The sequence below is a fragment of the Astatotilapia calliptera genome, chromosome 7, assembly GCF_900246225.1.
Source record: "Astatotilapia calliptera chromosome 7, fAstCal1.2, whole genome shotgun sequence".
NCBI lineage: Eukaryota > Metazoa > Chordata > Actinopteri > Cichliformes > Cichlidae > Astatotilapia > Astatotilapia calliptera.
This window is the reverse complement of record NC_039308.1, coordinates 59147741-59165109: the sequence shown is the minus strand read 5'-3', so window position 1 is coordinate 59165109 and position 17369 is coordinate 59147741. Positions and strand designations below refer to the sequence as shown.

The 17369-nt window shown below is 44.5% G+C and overlaps 1 protein-coding gene across 2 annotated transcripts in view; it reads right to left on the bottom strand.

Moving 5' to 3' along the window:
* LOC113026916 (transcription factor Maf-like) overlaps positions 1–17369 on the bottom strand; it is a 52470-nt gene that overhangs the window by 31498 nt on the left and 3603 nt on the right. For both annotated transcript variants that reach the window (XM_026176196.1, XM_026176197.1), the window contains exon 2: positions 5433–5503. In XM_026176196.1, coding sequence (XP_026031981.1) covers positions 5476–5503 — 28 coding nt within the window. In that variant the 3' untranslated portion in view covers positions 5433–5475. The remainder of the gene's footprint in view (positions 1–5432; positions 5504–17369) is intronic.

The following is a 17369-nucleotide window of genomic DNA, read 5'->3' as shown; positions in this document are numbered from 1 at the left end:
TCATTGTGGCCACCCATCAACACTAGGTGAACACACACACACACACACACAGCCTAGAGTTGAATCTGTCACTCCAGTTTGCATGTGTGTCATCCTCACAGCGCTCAGCTGCAAGATGCTGACTGAAGGGTCTGCAGCGCTCTGTCCATGCATCTTATTGTTACATGAAGCTAGTTCCCAACCACTGACCTTTTTATTCACTGCACTATACATTGTTAAAATAATGTATGAGGTGTCTAAGCCACAGCCACTTCATGGTGTGTGCATGTGTGTATGTGTGTGTGTGTGCTCAGCTTAAACCGATTTTGGGGGGGAAAAAAACCTCCTAGTAAAACATTTAAGATAAACATATAATACATGCGAATAATTTTGCACGTTAAAGCTTTTCTGGCTCATGTGTTTGGTTGATGTCTCTTTGCTTTTTGTTTATAAATCAGGTGTAAAACACCTTTATGCCATGCCTGTGTTGTGTGTTTTTCCAAAAGTGAAGTTTTGCATCATAAATTGCAAAACTGGAAATGTAATGCTAAAAATAATTATAAAGAATAAAGGACGGCAAAAAAAGAAGAAAAAATGGACAGGCATCAGGATAAAAGTAAAACATGACTAGATTCATCTTTAACCTTTTATTCTAACCTTCTCAGGAGCAAACCAGGTATAGCTAACAAAGGTTCAACTGACACTGAGGTGTATAGCTGTATGTCAAGAGAACAATCATGAAAACAAACAGTACAGATCAATCCATTAATAATGGGAATTGAGAGAGCAAGAGGGGATATAAAAAGATACAGTTTAAAACTCATCGGTACCAACTACTAAAGCTAGAAACCATTTTTGGGGGTCTTTTCTAAAAAAGAAAATTAAAAAAAATTACTACTTAATTATTCTGTTTTGTTGTCTCTGAATACACATAAATACAGTTTAATCCAGATCATTGTGCTCCAGATGGAGCTTTCCCACCATATTGCAAAAAAATCAGTAACACTGAAAGAGAAAATAAGAAATGCAAATAATAAATAGAGATGAATGAAGCCAATCTTCCTTACTGATTGACTGACCAACTATCTGCTTCCAATATGTCAAACATTTGACTTTGCCGGAGCTGTGCTTATAACAGGACAAGCTGATTTTACAGTTTGGGCAACAACAGAGGCGCCTATTGAGAAACCGAGTGTGTGCGCTTGCTTGACTTTGCACCATTTGTGTGTATGGTATATTTTTGCAGGTTTGCATATTGCGTCTATGAATGCCTGTGTGTAAACAGGTAAAGGGGGGGAAGGGAGGGACAGCACTGACTCCAGCACCTCTGCACCTTCCCTCCCACCTCCTTATTTATTTGTCTGTATTAGTTAGCTCCTTCTCAGCACTTAAAATTAATGTCATCCAGCAGAAAATAGAGGCTGAAAGCTAAAATTCAGCACTTTCGCAGCAGCCTGGTTATTTATCAAGCTAACAAGGAGAAGATGCATCCCGTTTCAGCCGGGCCCAGGAAATATGTGCCATTAAAACCCAGAGCTAATGTTTGAGAGCCAGGGAATAACAGTGAAGGTGTCAGGGAGAGGGGATGGACGGCATCGCCAGCAATATGGATGCAGAAAGACCAGCAGACACATTTATATAAGCGACAATGGATACACTCAAGTGGAAGCATGAGAAGCAGGAGGAGACGCGCACACACAAGTGTACCAGCGGCGTATCCACAAGACATATTCTGCATGTTCTCGATGTGTGTATATGAAGTGCTGATTTGCTGATGGCTATAAAAATGATCCTTTAGGGGATACAGAAGACACAGTTTGGAGCTTTGAATAAATCATGTGTTGCCAAAATGAGCTTAGCACTAATTTTCTCATTAAAAGAAGAGTGTTGAACACGTCCTGAGGATTGTTAGTATTGTGCTGTGTTAACATAGCATCAGGAGCTAACGCCTAAGCGTTGGAATTCAATTAGACACTGCGTGCAGTGCTAAGCAGCTAACACTGGGTAGTCACCGCAGGGAAGAAAGGGAGAGGACGGTGATGCGAGGGGAGTGTGGAAGGTGTGTGTGGAAGGAAAAGGAGGCTGCGGGCAAGAGGAAGGCCCTGGGCTGCTGGCTGCGGTGATTCAGGGGAATACATTATATCACACTAACCTCCGGCTCATCGCAAGTTCCACTCTCAATCATGCTGTGAACACACAGTAACAACCAGAGGACAACAGTGGCTCTGAGGCTCAAACACAAACACACACATGCGTGCAGCAGTAACAGCTTTACAACTAATTATGTTTGAATAAAACAACACAAATCAGGCTTAAACAGCTGAAACAAAGGAGAAAAAATTCATATATTAATGTTAGTTGAAAAGAAAAGTGGCTTGATGTTCAGAGGTTTGGCTCGGGGGTGAAACTTTATCCTGATCAAGTAGCATCTAATCTGTGGCTTAGAAATAAAAACACGCTTTAGAAAAAACAATCCGAATCTAAAACACGGCTATTCTGTGTTCGTCTTGTGTGTCTTTACAACTGCACGGAGTGAAATTTCTCGTCTTTTTGTTATTTCTAACACCGACCCAGTTCCACTTGGTCCCTTCTCTTTTCAGACCAGGCCTAATAATGAGCATACATCCTGTTCATATCCTCACTGTCATTTGGATTTTCTGGATGGAGCGATGACGTCTGTGTCACTACCGAAACTCTAACACTGTAATGAGTCTCACTATAGGCAGCTAGTAGTTATATATATCCAAGGCAGTGAAGGATAGTGAAGTGTGTCAAACTGTGGATGGAAAAAAAAAAATCCCGTTTGCTGCTGATGACAAATGAGTGCAACACAACTTCAGTGTTTCATAAATGACACTTCAGTGTTGGGGCATACAGTGAACTGCACTGTTAATCACCTGAACTTTAAATTAAGTTGTGCTTAATCTAAATTTAAAATTCAATACAGATTTCCTCCAGAATGTTTTCTGAGAAGCTGAAAAAGGTGATTTGATTTCAGGTTTTACTATATGTGCTGCAAAATATTGAATTGTTATCAGGAGATACAACATATCACTTTTTGTGCCCATGTACCGATTTAATTTTTCTCATAAACAGCCAACCTTATTTTATAACCTTACTGGTAATATCCACCATCATTTGCAAAAGCTTTTCGGGTTTTTACGTATGCACCCCATATGTCCATTTAAAGATGTGCTCACTACCTCACCGTAAACTCGCACCTTAAAGCTTCCGCGTGCACACGTGTCCTTCCTCCTCTGCCATGTCTACAAAAACCTGACCTGCCTGCTGTCAGCCACAGAGGCACCTTGCCCCTATGCGGCCCCTCCCCCCCGAGTGGCTGACTCACCCCGTCACCATGAGGTGAAGGCGAGCCGGAGTGAGCGGGAAGAGGAGAGGAGGAGGGATGACGGGGAGAGGGGATAACAGGGGGAAGAAGGAGGAAAAGTGAGGGTTGAAGTGGTGGGAGGGAAGAAACGGCAGAGGCGTGGTGTGTGGGTGGGGGCTCTGAAGCTTACTCTAATGTGCCCTCTCCACTCCCTCTGCCTGTGACCTCAGAGCTCCCGACAGCCAGAAAGTGCTGAAGCACGCAGGTGTCCTCGCGCTGCAGCCACACACACATGCGCAAACGCAAACACGTGCTCCGCTCACACCAACAGATGCACGAGTCCTGCCTTAGCAGGCTGCATTCTGTCAGCTTTTAACTCTTTCCCCGCCTGCATCCACGCTACGGCCATGCTTTCACATTTAAAAATGTTCACATCGGCCGTTATCAGTCAAGAGCAAAATAACAGGCGGTGATGGAGAGTGTGTCAAAAGCAAAGCTGGCGTGCGCTTCACAATGCTGAGCACATGAAGAAAGTAGAGTGTGCTGCCTGCTGCATGGTAAAATTAGCTGATGCTGATGCGGTAGTTTCCTCTGTCCAGCCTCCTGATTGTACAGGGTAAAACCTGAGGTGTCCAGAGAGTGTCCCGTCCTGTGCATGTGTGTGTGTGTGTGTGTGTGTGTGTGTGTGTGTGTGTGTGTGTGTGTGTGTGTGTGTGTGTGTGAGAGTGAGAGAGAGTGGGAGGGGGGGGGGGGGTTAGCATTAGAGAGTTGTATTACAGTGGTGATGAGTCGCCTGGCTGCGAGGCTGATACCTCAGCAGCACCCAGCATTGACCAGGCCTTTAAATAAAGCCTTCGATCCTCCAGCAGCAGAGAAGGTCACCGCCTTCCTCTGGTTTCCCTGCCTGTCTGTCTGCATCCACGACCAGGAGCCCTCCCGCCATGCGTTCCTCCCTTACCTCGCCTCCTAACCTCCTTCTGTCCTCTCGTCCCGGCGTGTGTGTCTGCATTCAAAAGCAGGCGCCACACTTTCCACAGTTTCTTACCTTCAGTCTTAAGTTTTTCTCAGTTCCTTTCATCCATCCTTCCTTTTTTTTTTGCTTTTATAGCCTCTGTTTTCCTACTACAAGTGTCACAGTATAAAATCTAGTCTTCGCTATCCCTCACTCACTCCATCAATCCCACATCCCTCCATCTGTGTATCTGCCAGAAATAAAACAAAACAAAACAAAAATACTGTATAGTGTCTGTCTCTGCAGAGTGAGCAAAGGGGGACACAGGAAGTCAGGGGGTCAAGACAGAGGTGAAAGGTTTTGGTCTCATCCCATGAGTTCGGTGCATGTCACCCCTCCGTCATTCAAGCAGCACTGTCAGAGCCCCAACACAGTGATGCCAAACATTGCATGCAATGGATGCTGTGAGAGAGTGATGAGTTTGGTTGTGAAGTGAGAAATAATGATAATCAGCAGGTGTCTGCTTTCCTTGTTAAAGCAAATCATTTTACCTAATATCTGATGCAAAGATGAACCTTTTAGATGAACTGAAATATTGATTATCAAAATACTGATCAGATCTAAAGATTTGAAGTTTCAATAGTTTTTATCAGGAGATCCTGTCTGTATTTAAAGTGCTTCAATTAAGAGCACAAAGCAGGTAACAGAAATATTATAGTAGCTTTCAACTTTTCTACTTCTCTACAATAATGTAATAAAACATAAAGAGCTTTCAGGAGTTAAAACAATGCATAAGCAGCTCTCTAGTATGGTTATTGTTTATAATTAATGTTTTACTTGATGCATTTCTTTTCATTTTAAATCTATTTTGTTTTGTGCTGAAACCTGTGAGTAAAGGAGATTAATCCTGAGACCTTTTTGTATAACTCTAGAATTTGGACAATAACTAATTATTGCTGCGGATATTTAATGGCTACTGAAAGCTGTATCATTAAAATCTTAGTAAGAACATGGTCTGTATTTAGTTTATATCTGCAGGAGGATTTAGTCTCCAGTGCCACCAATCATTAAAATTTAAATTTAAATTTTATTTTCACCTTGCATCAAAAACAGCAAAAAATGTTTTAAAGATGTTGTTTTTGTTGAAAGTGTCAAAGATGAGCATCAAGTTACCTCAGACTCCAGGGTGGCGGGGCCGAGAGGGCACAGCTCTCTATCACAGATGGAGGAATTTTCTTGACGTCCTGCAAAAAACAAAACAGGACGAAACATTAACACACTTTTTTGATGAAACAGAAGTGCACACTGATGTAAACACAACATATTTCCGACATTAAGTAATGGCTATCTGGTTCCCAAAACTGGCAATGACTGTAAAAGTCAGGGGTAATTTCAGTCGGCTTAGAAAACCGGTAATAATGAATATGAGGTGCTCGTACAGTTCCCCAAAACCAACCTGTTATGTTACTAAAATAATATCAAGTGATTCTGAGCTAATTTTTATTCATATTCATTTTTTTATTTGTATTTAATGTGTTAAATGCAGGGATATTTTGATCAGTTAAACATCAGGAGTAGATTTGAATAAAAGGTTTAAATTCAAGCAGTTTTTATCCAGCTCGTTTACTAAACCATGGATACAGACCGATGCATTCAAATATGCTGACAATGAGACGTAACTTAATTATTTTAATAACATATACAAAAAAAAACTGTATGCACAGAACAGTTTAATACAAAAAGGAAATCACTGCAGTTCACATTGTTATAATATTTTTCAAACTATTTTGTAATCTCCTATAATTTAATTTCTACTCCATTCTTCATAAAACTATCCAAATTTAGGCTTCTTTTTTTGCAAATAATTTCATTAGAATATAATTAGATGTATCATAAACGATAAAATCCTACATTAGGTCATGCTTACATTCATCAGTGTTTATAGGTGTCCCACAGCAGGGTATTTGCATATTTTTGCAAACATATGCATGCATGATCTGCACACCTGTGGACATTATATGAAGACACGGCAGCGATGAGGGTGAATAAAGGAAACCTGAGTAATGAATCACACTAAAAAAAAACTAAAAAAAAACTTTTTGCTTCTGAGAGTGAGAAATGAGGCAAAAGAAGGATGTTTAATGCCCCTCAATCCATCTTTAAGCAACAATGAAAGCCATTCATTTCCCTGTAATCCGATTCACACTGGCACCAAATGAACTCTGACGCGTTCGGGTATGAAGCAGCTCCCAGTTATAGACCTGCAGCACAGAGAAGACCTTAAAAAGCACCAAAGTATGGAGAGACTCCCAGATGTACAGCAGTTTAAATAAACTGCTGTACATCTGGGTGAATCTGCAAAGAACTGCATGCACCTGTTCATGAAAGTAAACACAGAGCTGGTTAGGCACAGGGTCAGAAACACGTAGACACATAGCGTCGACATGCACGTCCACTTTCCAACTCAAACAGACACGCACTGACACACACATGCAAACAGGGCTTTGTACAAGGGAGGTCCATGTGCAGAAGGCAACACACATAGCGGCAACGTGTGGGGTCAAGGCCTTTCCCAGGTACAAATGAAAGGGAAAGCAGAGAGTTTGGAAGAGCTGAAAACACTGTCGGTCACCTTGCTTGGCAAAGAGATCAATGTCTGCTGGACTGACAGGGAGAGAGAGACAGACAGAGAAGTGGCTGCAGCAGAAGGGTAAATCACCTCTTGCTTCATTGAGATGCAGGTAAAACACACAGGGGTCGGGCTCGGCTCCAGCTCCACCCTGCATAAAACAAACTCATGCATAGCCAGACCTAAACATGCACACAGACAGCTTCTCACACACCCACCCACACAGTCGCATAATGCACTCACTTGTCAAACACCCCCCCTCCCCGAAACCACGTTCGCCGCGGTCCAAAACACACCACTTCACTGACTCTGTGCCCTGAAACTCAACTCACTGTTGAAAACATCAACACAGCCTCAGTTATGTTTATCTGCAAGTCAGAATATTGTGATCCCCTATAATTAAATCATAATTAGCTTTCATCTATTGCCCTTTAGTTATGCATTCTGAGGACAGCTTCCTCCATAAGCAAATGCAAATCTACTCCAGTGTCTATAAGCACATTCTTTTGCATCTCTGCATTTAAAGCTGTCTCAATTTAACGCGCAACACTGTAGATTTGGATCCACACAATCACATTTCAGTCACTCTGCCCATGATTGTATTTGGCCTGTGGAAAAAAATACAAGCATGCAAAGCCAATCAGAAACATTCACAGGAAACACCACCAACGTTTTACAGCCGTTGCTTTTTTACCACATGCATAGCTGTGACAGGACGGACAAGTTAAATTATTAAGCTTTTTAAATAAATGACATAACTCAGGACACTGCGAGAGGGTGAGAGAGGAAGAGAAGCTCGGGCACTGCGGGTCTAGATGATGGACGGACCACAGAGGAGCATAAAGGCAGCCGATTTAAATCACTTTAAATGTAAATGTTTATCGTGTGGAGTGATGCAGATGCGGAATGAGTAGGAGAGATTGAAATTGTTTCCTCTTGTGAATGCGAAAATGTTTTTAACCCTTTTCAGGGGTTTGCCACGCTTGGGAAGGAAGCGTTCGCAGGGGAATGACAGAGAATGAACGTGCACACGTAAAAACTGCCGTGTTGCTGTGCTGAATGAATGAGACATGCAGAGACATGCAATCCTAACATTATTTTAGTAAAAGAGCAGCTTTTTTGTTTGTTTTAAGTCAGTGGTTGGTGATAGCTCTGAATGAAATGATAACATATATTTTTACATTATGAAAAACAAACACAGGTACAACTGTAAAGATCTACTGCAAGGGCTTGAACTTTAACTGTGTTGTTCTTAAATTAATTGCAATTTTATTTTACTACAAAAAAAGATTAAATGCATAGCTTCTTATTTTTAGCATTACACAATGAAGACTACAAATATCTGAATTTCATGACACAACGACTCATTCTTACAGATTTACCACCCTCCCTTAAAGCATACATACACGCTTCCGCAACAAGGTCACATAAAAGACAATGCAGGCAGGTTATTGAGCACTCACACGAACAGACACTAACCACTGTGCATATCCTTTTGTCCTATTAATTCTGAGTGTAGAAAACCCCTGTGATTTGTGTATATAGACTGTTCCACGGACCCCCTCTAACCACTGCTAAGATGGTACATTCCTCCCATCCCTTGTTTGTTTTTGCGCTGGTCCACCTTGATAGCGCTGGTGGAGCTGGGCTGTTGTACTGAACATGTGTAGTGCGTGTGCGTGAATGATAAGTAAGTGCCTTGTATTTGTTTGTTCTATGGTTGTAACTTATCATATACTTAGCTATGTACATTGGGTGATGCTTAGTAGAGTTTTCCAGCTGTTCGTGTAGCCACGAGACACTGTATATTCACGCTGATTTGACTAAAATGGCGCTACCCTTGTGAACTGAGCTGCCCAAAGTAAAGATGGAGTCTATCCCTGTGCAGCAGCCCATTTGTGTCCACCAGGGGGTGGTGTTTAGTCATTTCTGTTCAACCCTTTCTGTATTATTTAGACCAGTTTGGTTGACTTTAATTGTTTGCTAATTGTAATTTCTGTTATTTTACAGAACCACACACACACATATACATATACTCACACGAATTCACTTCTGGAGATGTTTGGATTAAAAGAACCCTAATTATCATTGCTGTGGACCCTCTCTTTCATCATATAAGTCACCTGTGCCTTCTGACCGAGGATAGGAAAATCCTGCTGTAATTTGCCAGTCTATTAAGCACACACATGTCCAGTTCAAGTGGTCCTTCGAGCCGGAGTAATTACAGCATTTCCTAACATGGCGGCATCCCAATATGATGAAGAACAACAAGGTGCCCGGCAAAGGAGACCACATAGGGCTCCAAGATATCTGGATGACTTCATCTGGACCTATCCCCCACAGCCGACTAACCCAGTTCCACCGAACACTAACGCAGCTACTCCAATACACCAAATCGCTGGCATCGATGGCTCACCAGAGATGGAGAGAATAAGGAGGATGGAGCAGTGTGTTACCCAGGTACAGGAGCAGATGAGGGAGATACAGAGCGCTATACAAGTGTCTTTGAACTTTGGCCAAAGAACCCCCCAAGTACAGTTACAAACCCAGGTCCGGAGCCATAGTAGGCCTTTACTAACTGTGGATAATAATCCTACACAAGCTCCTCCTATGGGCGGACTAGAAAACATCCCTCCCATATCTCCAGTAATACCTAGTCCTCAGTCCCCTCTATACGTCCACTCTTCCATGCCATCAGCTGCTCAGCCAACACCAGTGGTACCCCGGTCTGCATCTACAGCAACAGAACAGCCACATCCTCCCTGGTATCAGCAAAGAGACCTGAATTGGCAGTCATCAACCCCACAGTGGTCTGTGCCACACAGTGCTGCTCAGTTTAGTATCCCTGGCACTATGCAGTACCCTGTCACGCTGCCGCCTGGCATGCCCTCTCCAGGTTATCCGCCTTGGACTTCAGGCCCACCTCTCAGTCAGCCATACGTTACACCAGTGCTGCCACCTGCTGTTAGCTCACAGTATACCTATCGGCATCCTGCTCCAGCTGCACCTGTCAGTTCACAGCATGATGTAATTCAGAGCAGCCCACAACACTCCTCATTTCTGCTTTCCTCTCAGAGACCGAACTTGATGGAGATGGCTATTTCCTCTTCTTATGGCATCCCAAAACCCAACCTGATCCGCTTCACCACAGGAAAAGAAAGTGATTTCCTGCTACTGAAGAAAGGTCTGGATGGAGTTTTGGGACCACACCCACACCTGTCTGAGGATTACAAATTCCAAGTACTTCTGGATCATCTAAAGTTTCCTCCTGCGTTTCAGCTTGCAAAGAGGTATGTGCATGACACTATGCCCTTCAGTAAAGCAATGCAGGCTCTACAGCAGCGCTATGGACAACCACGCCAATTAGTCCAAGGTGAAATTAACAACATTTTGAGAGCTCCCACAGTGAAAGCTGGAGATGCACAGGGGTTTGAAGACTTTGCTCTATCAGTTAGTAGTTTGGTGGGACTACTAAACTCCATGGAAGGAGCTGCTAAGAGCGAACTAGAGTGTGGTTCCCATGTGGACAGGCTTTTGAGTAAACTCCCTTTCTCCTATCAAGACAGTTTTGCTGAATATTGTCTTGCAAAGGGCATCTTGCGGAGTGACTCAGCTAACACCTATACTCTCCCTGACTTTGCACAGTGGTTGGAGAGGAAGTCACAGGCCATACAGATATCACGAAGGGCTACAGAAAGCTACATATCTGATAAACCCCGCTCAGATCGTAGAGACAAGTCATCACGACCATTAAAGACATCCTCATCAGTCTACTATGGCACTGACAAGCCTACAACACCGACGGCTAATACCACTTCAGCCCCTACTGACAGTAAAGAACCTATGAAAGGGAAGAAAAGAGAGAAATTTAAGCCCTACTGCCCCTTCTGTAGCAGTACAGAACATTACTTGAGTTCCTGTTCTGACTTCAGTAAGCTGAGTACTACACAGATTATTACATGGATTAATGACAATAAGAGATGCTGGAGATGTGGTCGGAGTCACCAGCCTGACAATTGCAATCTGAAGAAACCTTGTGCCACCTGTGGAGAACAACACCTGCAGATCCTTCATGAAGCTGCCTCTCGCCCAAACAAGAGTATCCTGACATTGAGTACAGCCTCCAGCATGGTGTATTTGGACCAAGTCACTCATTCAGGCAGAGTCATGCTTAAAGTGGTCCCAGTTACCCTCCACAACAATGGGCGATCTCTGTCCACCTATGCCATTCTTGACGATGGATCAGAGCGGACTATTGTTTTATCTGCAGCGGTTCATTACCTGCAATTAAATATCACAGAGGAGTCCCTCAAACTACGAACCATCAGGCAGGAGGTGTCACAGTTACAAGGCGCATCGGTTTCTTTTGAACTGAGTGCACCCAGCTCTCCCCAAATCAAACATCACATCAGACGTGTCTTCACTGCTAAAGAACTTAATCTGGCAAAACAATCCTGCCCAGTGGACATACTCCGTCAGAGATATCCACATCTGGCCGACGTTCCCATCAAAGCATTTAAGGATGTGCAGCCTATGCTTCTTATAGGCTCAGATAATGTCCAGCTCATCACCCCTCTGTCACCTGTCAAAGTCGGTCCACTAGGCAGCCCTGTTGCTGTCAACACTAACCTCGGTTGGGCCATCCAGGGACCAGCTACCTTTCTACATCTACCTACTGAAGCTTCATGTCTGCACACATCCCTGTTACCATCTCCCTCTCAAGCGCTAAGACAGAACGTTGAGAAGCTGTGGCAGTTAGATGTGCTCCCCTTTCGATCAGAGAAAGAGGTAACTCGCTCTAAACAAGACAAAGAGGCACTGGAGTTACTGCAGAAAACCACAGAACGTGTACAGGTGGATGGAGTAGCTCGTTATGCTACTCCTCTGCTCCGCCGCAGAGACTCCACTAAACTACGAACTGACCATGACGCAGTGATGGCTCTCCTTCGGTCCACAGAGAAGCGCCTGATTAAAGATCCTGATCTAGCGGCTGTGTACAATGCAGAAATACACAAACTGGAACAAGCAGGTTATGTAAGAAAACTCACTCCTGAAGAGGCAAACCTCACAGATGAATCCTGGTTCATTCCCCATCATATTGTGCATCATAACAATAAGCCTAGGATAGTTTTCAACTGTTCCTTCCAATATAGGCAAGACTGTCTTAACGATCAGCTGCTACCAGGTCCAACTCTCGGTCCATCCTTAATAGGTGTCCTGTTGAGATTTAGGGAGCACCCTGTTGCTGTGAGTGGGGACATACGAGGTATGTTCCATCAGGTGCGGCTTCTTCCGCATGACCGGCCCCTGCTGAGATTCGTGTGGAGAGATATGGAAAGAGATCGGAGCCCTGACATTTATGAGTGGTGTGTCCTGCCCTTTGGAACCACATGCAGCCCCTGTTGTGCCACGTATGCCCTTCAGCGCCATGTGCAGGATCATAAAGATGGCAATGAACAAGTACTAGACTCAGTACTGCGCTCATTTTATGTCGATAACTGTTTGCAATCTCTGCCCTTTGCTTTGCAGGCACGACCACTTGTCGATAACATCAGAGAGTTGCTATCTACTGGTGGTTTCGAAATCCGACAGTGGGCAAGTAACTACCCAGAGGCCATTGCTCATCTCCCCTCTGAAGCAAAGTCCCCTACCTGCGAGCTGTGGTTGACTGAACACCAACCAGATCCCCAAGAACCAACCTTAGGCTTGGCATGGCACTGCTCCACAGACCAGATTGCCTACAGATGTCGGCCAGTGGTTCCTCAGGAGTCAACCATGAGAAATATCTACAGCATCCTCGCCTCTCAATACGACCCACTGGGCTTCATCATCCCCTTCACGACCCGGGCAAAGGTTATTGTTCAACGTCTGTGGCAGAATGACAGGAACTGGGATGATCTCATCGAGGGCGAGTTACTCCAGCGGTGGCAAGAGTGGGTGAGTGAGTTACAGTATCTACAAGAAATCTGTCTGCCTAGATGCTACATAGCCCCAGCAACCCAAGAGGGAACTTTCCAGCTGCATGTATTCTGTGATGCGTCAGAGAGTGCTTACGGAGCAGTGGCATATTTGAGATTTAAATCGGCAGAACATGAGGTCCACACTGCCTTTATCATGGCCAGATCACGTGTAGCTCCCCGCAAGAAACTGTCAATTCCCCGTTTAGAGCTGTGTGCTGTACTGGCTGGGGCACAACTGTCTAGACTCCTCCTCAGTGAGCTTACTCTGCCCATTAGTGAGACTACTTTATGGACCGATTCTACCACTGTGTTGAACTGGATCCAGTCCGAATCCTGTCACTATAAAGTGTTTGTAGGTACTCGTATTGCCGAAATACAGGAGCTGACTGAGGCCGCCAGCTGGAGGTATGTCCCCTCGGCTTTGAACCCAGCAGATGACATCACCCGGGGAAAACCATTACGTGAGCTGTCAAAACCTAGCCAGTGGATGGATGGGCCCCCCTTCCTGAGACAAGCATCTGAGCAGTGGCCAGCACGACCTACTGTGAGTACAGACACTGAAGATAATACTGAGTTAAAGAAATCAGCTTTCTGTGCCTGTGTCACTACAGATTTGGCACAGTCTGATCCTGCATACAACACCTGGGCTGATTTGGTGCAGGCCACCCACCTGTCTTCTCACGGGGCGGCTGGCCTCCCTATGTCAGCAGCACAACGACTAGAGACAGAAGTTCAAATTCTCAAACAGGCGCAACAAGAAAGCTTCCCTGTTGAAGTACACACCCTTAAATCTGGGAAAGAGGTGTACAAAGACAGCAGACTGAGCAACCTTTCTCCCGAATATGACAGTCAGCTTGGCCTCATACGAGTAGGTGGACGCCTCCGGCGAGCAGAGCAGATGGATGTTGACACTCTGCATCCTATCGTGTTGTCACCAGACCATCCTACTACTCAGCTCATCATCAAAGACTATGATACACGTCTCCTGCATCCTGGCCCAGAACGTGTCTTTGCCGAATTGAGACGCAGGTATTGGATTTTAAGAGGCAGACAGGCCATAAGGAAGCATCAGTATCGCTGTTTGGAGTGTAAGAAGTGGAGAGCCAAGCCTGTTTCACCGAAGATGTCCGATCTCCCTGCTACCCGCTTGCGATTAAATCAGCCGCCATTCTGGTCCACAGGAATTGACTGTTTTGGCCCTTTCACTATAAAGATAGGCAGGAGACAAGAAAAACGGTGGGGCATTATATTTAAATGCCTTACGACCCGCTGCATTCACCTCGACCTTCTCACTGGTATGGACACTGACTCCTTTCTCATGGCTCTGCGCAGATTTATTGCTCGAAGAGGAAAACCCTTTGAAATACTGAGTGATCAGGGCACCAATTTCAGAGGAGGAGACAGAGAGCTACAGGAGGCATTCAAAGTGATGGAGCCACGACTGCAGGAGAAGCTCAGTGAACAGAGCATCACTTTCCACTTCAACCCTCCGCATGCTCCACATTTTGGGGGAGCCTGGGAACGGGAGATCCGTTCAGTCAAATCTGCACTTCAAGTTGCCCTCAAAGGTCAAGCGGTGCCAGAGGATTTGTTGCTTACTGTTCTTATTGAAGTAGAGGGCATACTTAATTCCAAGCCACTGGGATACGTTTCCTCGGATATTGCAGATGTTGACCCGATCACGCCAAATATGTTGCTCATGGGGCGGCGCGATGCTTCCCTTCCCCAGGCAGTATATGGCACCAGAGAAGAACTTGGAAGGCGAAAATGGCGTCACAGCCAAGTCATAGCGGACCGGTTCTGGACTCAGTTCATTCAGCGCTACCTGCCTGGACTGCAGCCTCGCCAGAAGTGGAACCAGACTACTCCACCTTTGAAAGTGGGACAGACTGTCATGGTGGCGGACTATCAGCTCCCACGGGCTTCCTGGCCCGTAGGACAGGTAACACAGGTGTTTCCCAGCCCGGATGGACAGGTGCGAGTAGCTGAAGTCGCTATTGGGGAACATAAATACCAACGGCCTGTGTCAAAACTTATCACGTTACCTGAACTGTCAGCTGAACGTCCTTAGTTATATTCACATGGGTTTTTGATGTTTACTAATGTGCTATACACATTAGGGGGCGGCTGTAGAAAACCCCTGTGATTTGTGTATATAGACTGTTCCACGGACCCCCTCTAACCACTGCTAAGATGGTACATTCCTCCCATCCCTTGTTTGTTTTTGCGCTGGTCCACCTTGATAGCGCTGGTGGAGCTGGGCTGTTGTACTGAACATGTGTAGTGCGTGTGCGTGAATGATAAGTAAGTGCCTTGTATTTGTTTGTTCTATGGTTGTAACTTATCATATACTTAGCTATGTACATTGGGTGATGCTTAGTAGAGTTTTCCAGCTGTTCGTGTAGCCACGAGACACTGTATATTCACGCTGATTTGACTAAAATGGCGCTACCCTTGTGAACTGAGCTGCCCAAAGTAAAGATGGAGTCTATCCCTGTGCAGCAGCCCATTTGTGTCCACCAGGGGGTGGTGTTTAGTCATTTCTGTTCAACCCTTTCTGTATTATTTAGACCAGTTTGGTTGACTTTAATTGTTTGCTAATTGTAATTTCTGTTATTTTACAGAACCACACACACACATATACATATACTCACACGAATTCACTTCTGGAGATGTTTGGATTAAAAGAACCCTAATTATCATTGCTGTGGACCCTCTCTTTCATCATATAAGTCACCTGTGCCTTCTGACCGAGGATAGGAAAATCCTGCTGTAATTTGCCAGTCTATTAAGCACACACATGTCCAGTTCACTGAGACATTAAAGCAAAGTACATGATGATGATTTAAATGTCAATACTGATAAATTTCAGAGTGATTTCCCATAGTTGACCTGAAAGAGAGTCCAATATTGTGACAGCAGACAACTACATTATCTTTAATAACCTAATCATTGGACAGACTGCAAATGATCACAGTGAAGAAGTCAATATGCTGGGCCAGAGAACAGAATTACAGTTCATACTGATAAGATTAATAACGTGGAGTGTCTATATGGTGCATGTACACACTTTTTCATGCTGTGCAAATAACAGAGGAAGCAAAACACAGCGAAAGAAGCAGTGATTACGGCTGCTGAGAAGTGAGAAGGAAGCCCTGAATTGTTGTTTCCTGTGCATTCTGTCCTCCTCCAAAACAGGAAGTGAATCAGTACTACTAAATCCCGCAGCCCCTCGGTGTGTCTAGAGGTCAAAACACACCCACAAACAACCGGCATCCCACACAATTTCCACAGCCCTACAACGATCAGCAATTTTCCGTTTTATCCTTCTTATGCATTGATGCCGGAGCACAAACCCTAGAAGCCTGCGAACCGTGACACAAAAGCGGCCCTCGATCTGCTACTTAACAAATTCACAAAACTGTTGTTGTACAAACAGGTAGAGCCGTCCTGAGCAAAGTCCAGAGGAAACCTCGCTAATCCTATCAGGCTCACATAAGAAAGGGGTGACATGAAAGAAGTATAGTATCTCCAGTTCTAGGTTATAACACAAATGTAATTAAATAGCACACTATATTGACCTAATCAGATAGGAGGGCCATAAATTAGTGGACACATGCTCACTAAAAGGCCGTCTCCTCTCAGCTAGGATGCATCTCTGATCGTTTATCATCTGAAAGGAGCAGGAAGGCAGCCAGCATATCTCTCTCTCTCTCTCTCTCCTCCCTCTCCTCTGTATTGCTCTCTCTCTCTCTCTCTCTCTCCTCCTTGGGCCCCATCCCTGTCTCTCACTCTCTTTTAATCACAGAGAAAATCCTTCCTTCAGGCATGAGTGGATCATGCTTTGCCATCTTGTCCCTCACTCCAGGCTTTCATGGAATCCATATGAGCCAGGTGACAGTGTCACTGTTGTACAAGTGAGACTTAGAACCAAATAGACAGTCCACAGTCTTTGTTTTCAGCCCGACACTGAAACATTCACCACTGTGGTGCATTTTAAGGTTTCCACGAGATGGACACTTTTCCTAGTCTGCACACACTCTGTCAAAAGGTCCCTCAGAGGGACAACCCAGTAGCACTTCTCTACATACACCCATGCGCAAACACACACACACACATGCACACACACACAACCACAAAGATTTCCAGCAGCATGCATTGTAGTGACCTTGTATGGGAGCCTGAACCAGACCCCATGCAGCTTTTATAGCAGCCATACTCCTCTTAGGGATGCACCGACTTCATCGGGAAGGAAAGGCGTCCCAGGCCACATTTGCCGGCAGGTTGGAGGGCTACAAGACCTGTCACTCGCTAGCAAATCAAATTACCCCCCGGGTGTCTCCTGTGCCTTTAATTCAATCTTTTCAGCATTTTTATGTCATAAGTCGAAGGATTTTTTTTTCAGAGAAATGAAAGTGAGGCATTTAAAAAAAAAAATTGTTTGGTTAAAAATATGAGGCGTGATTTGATTTCCAAAAAGAAAAGAAAAAATATGCAAAACTGCGGAATTATTGTGGACTG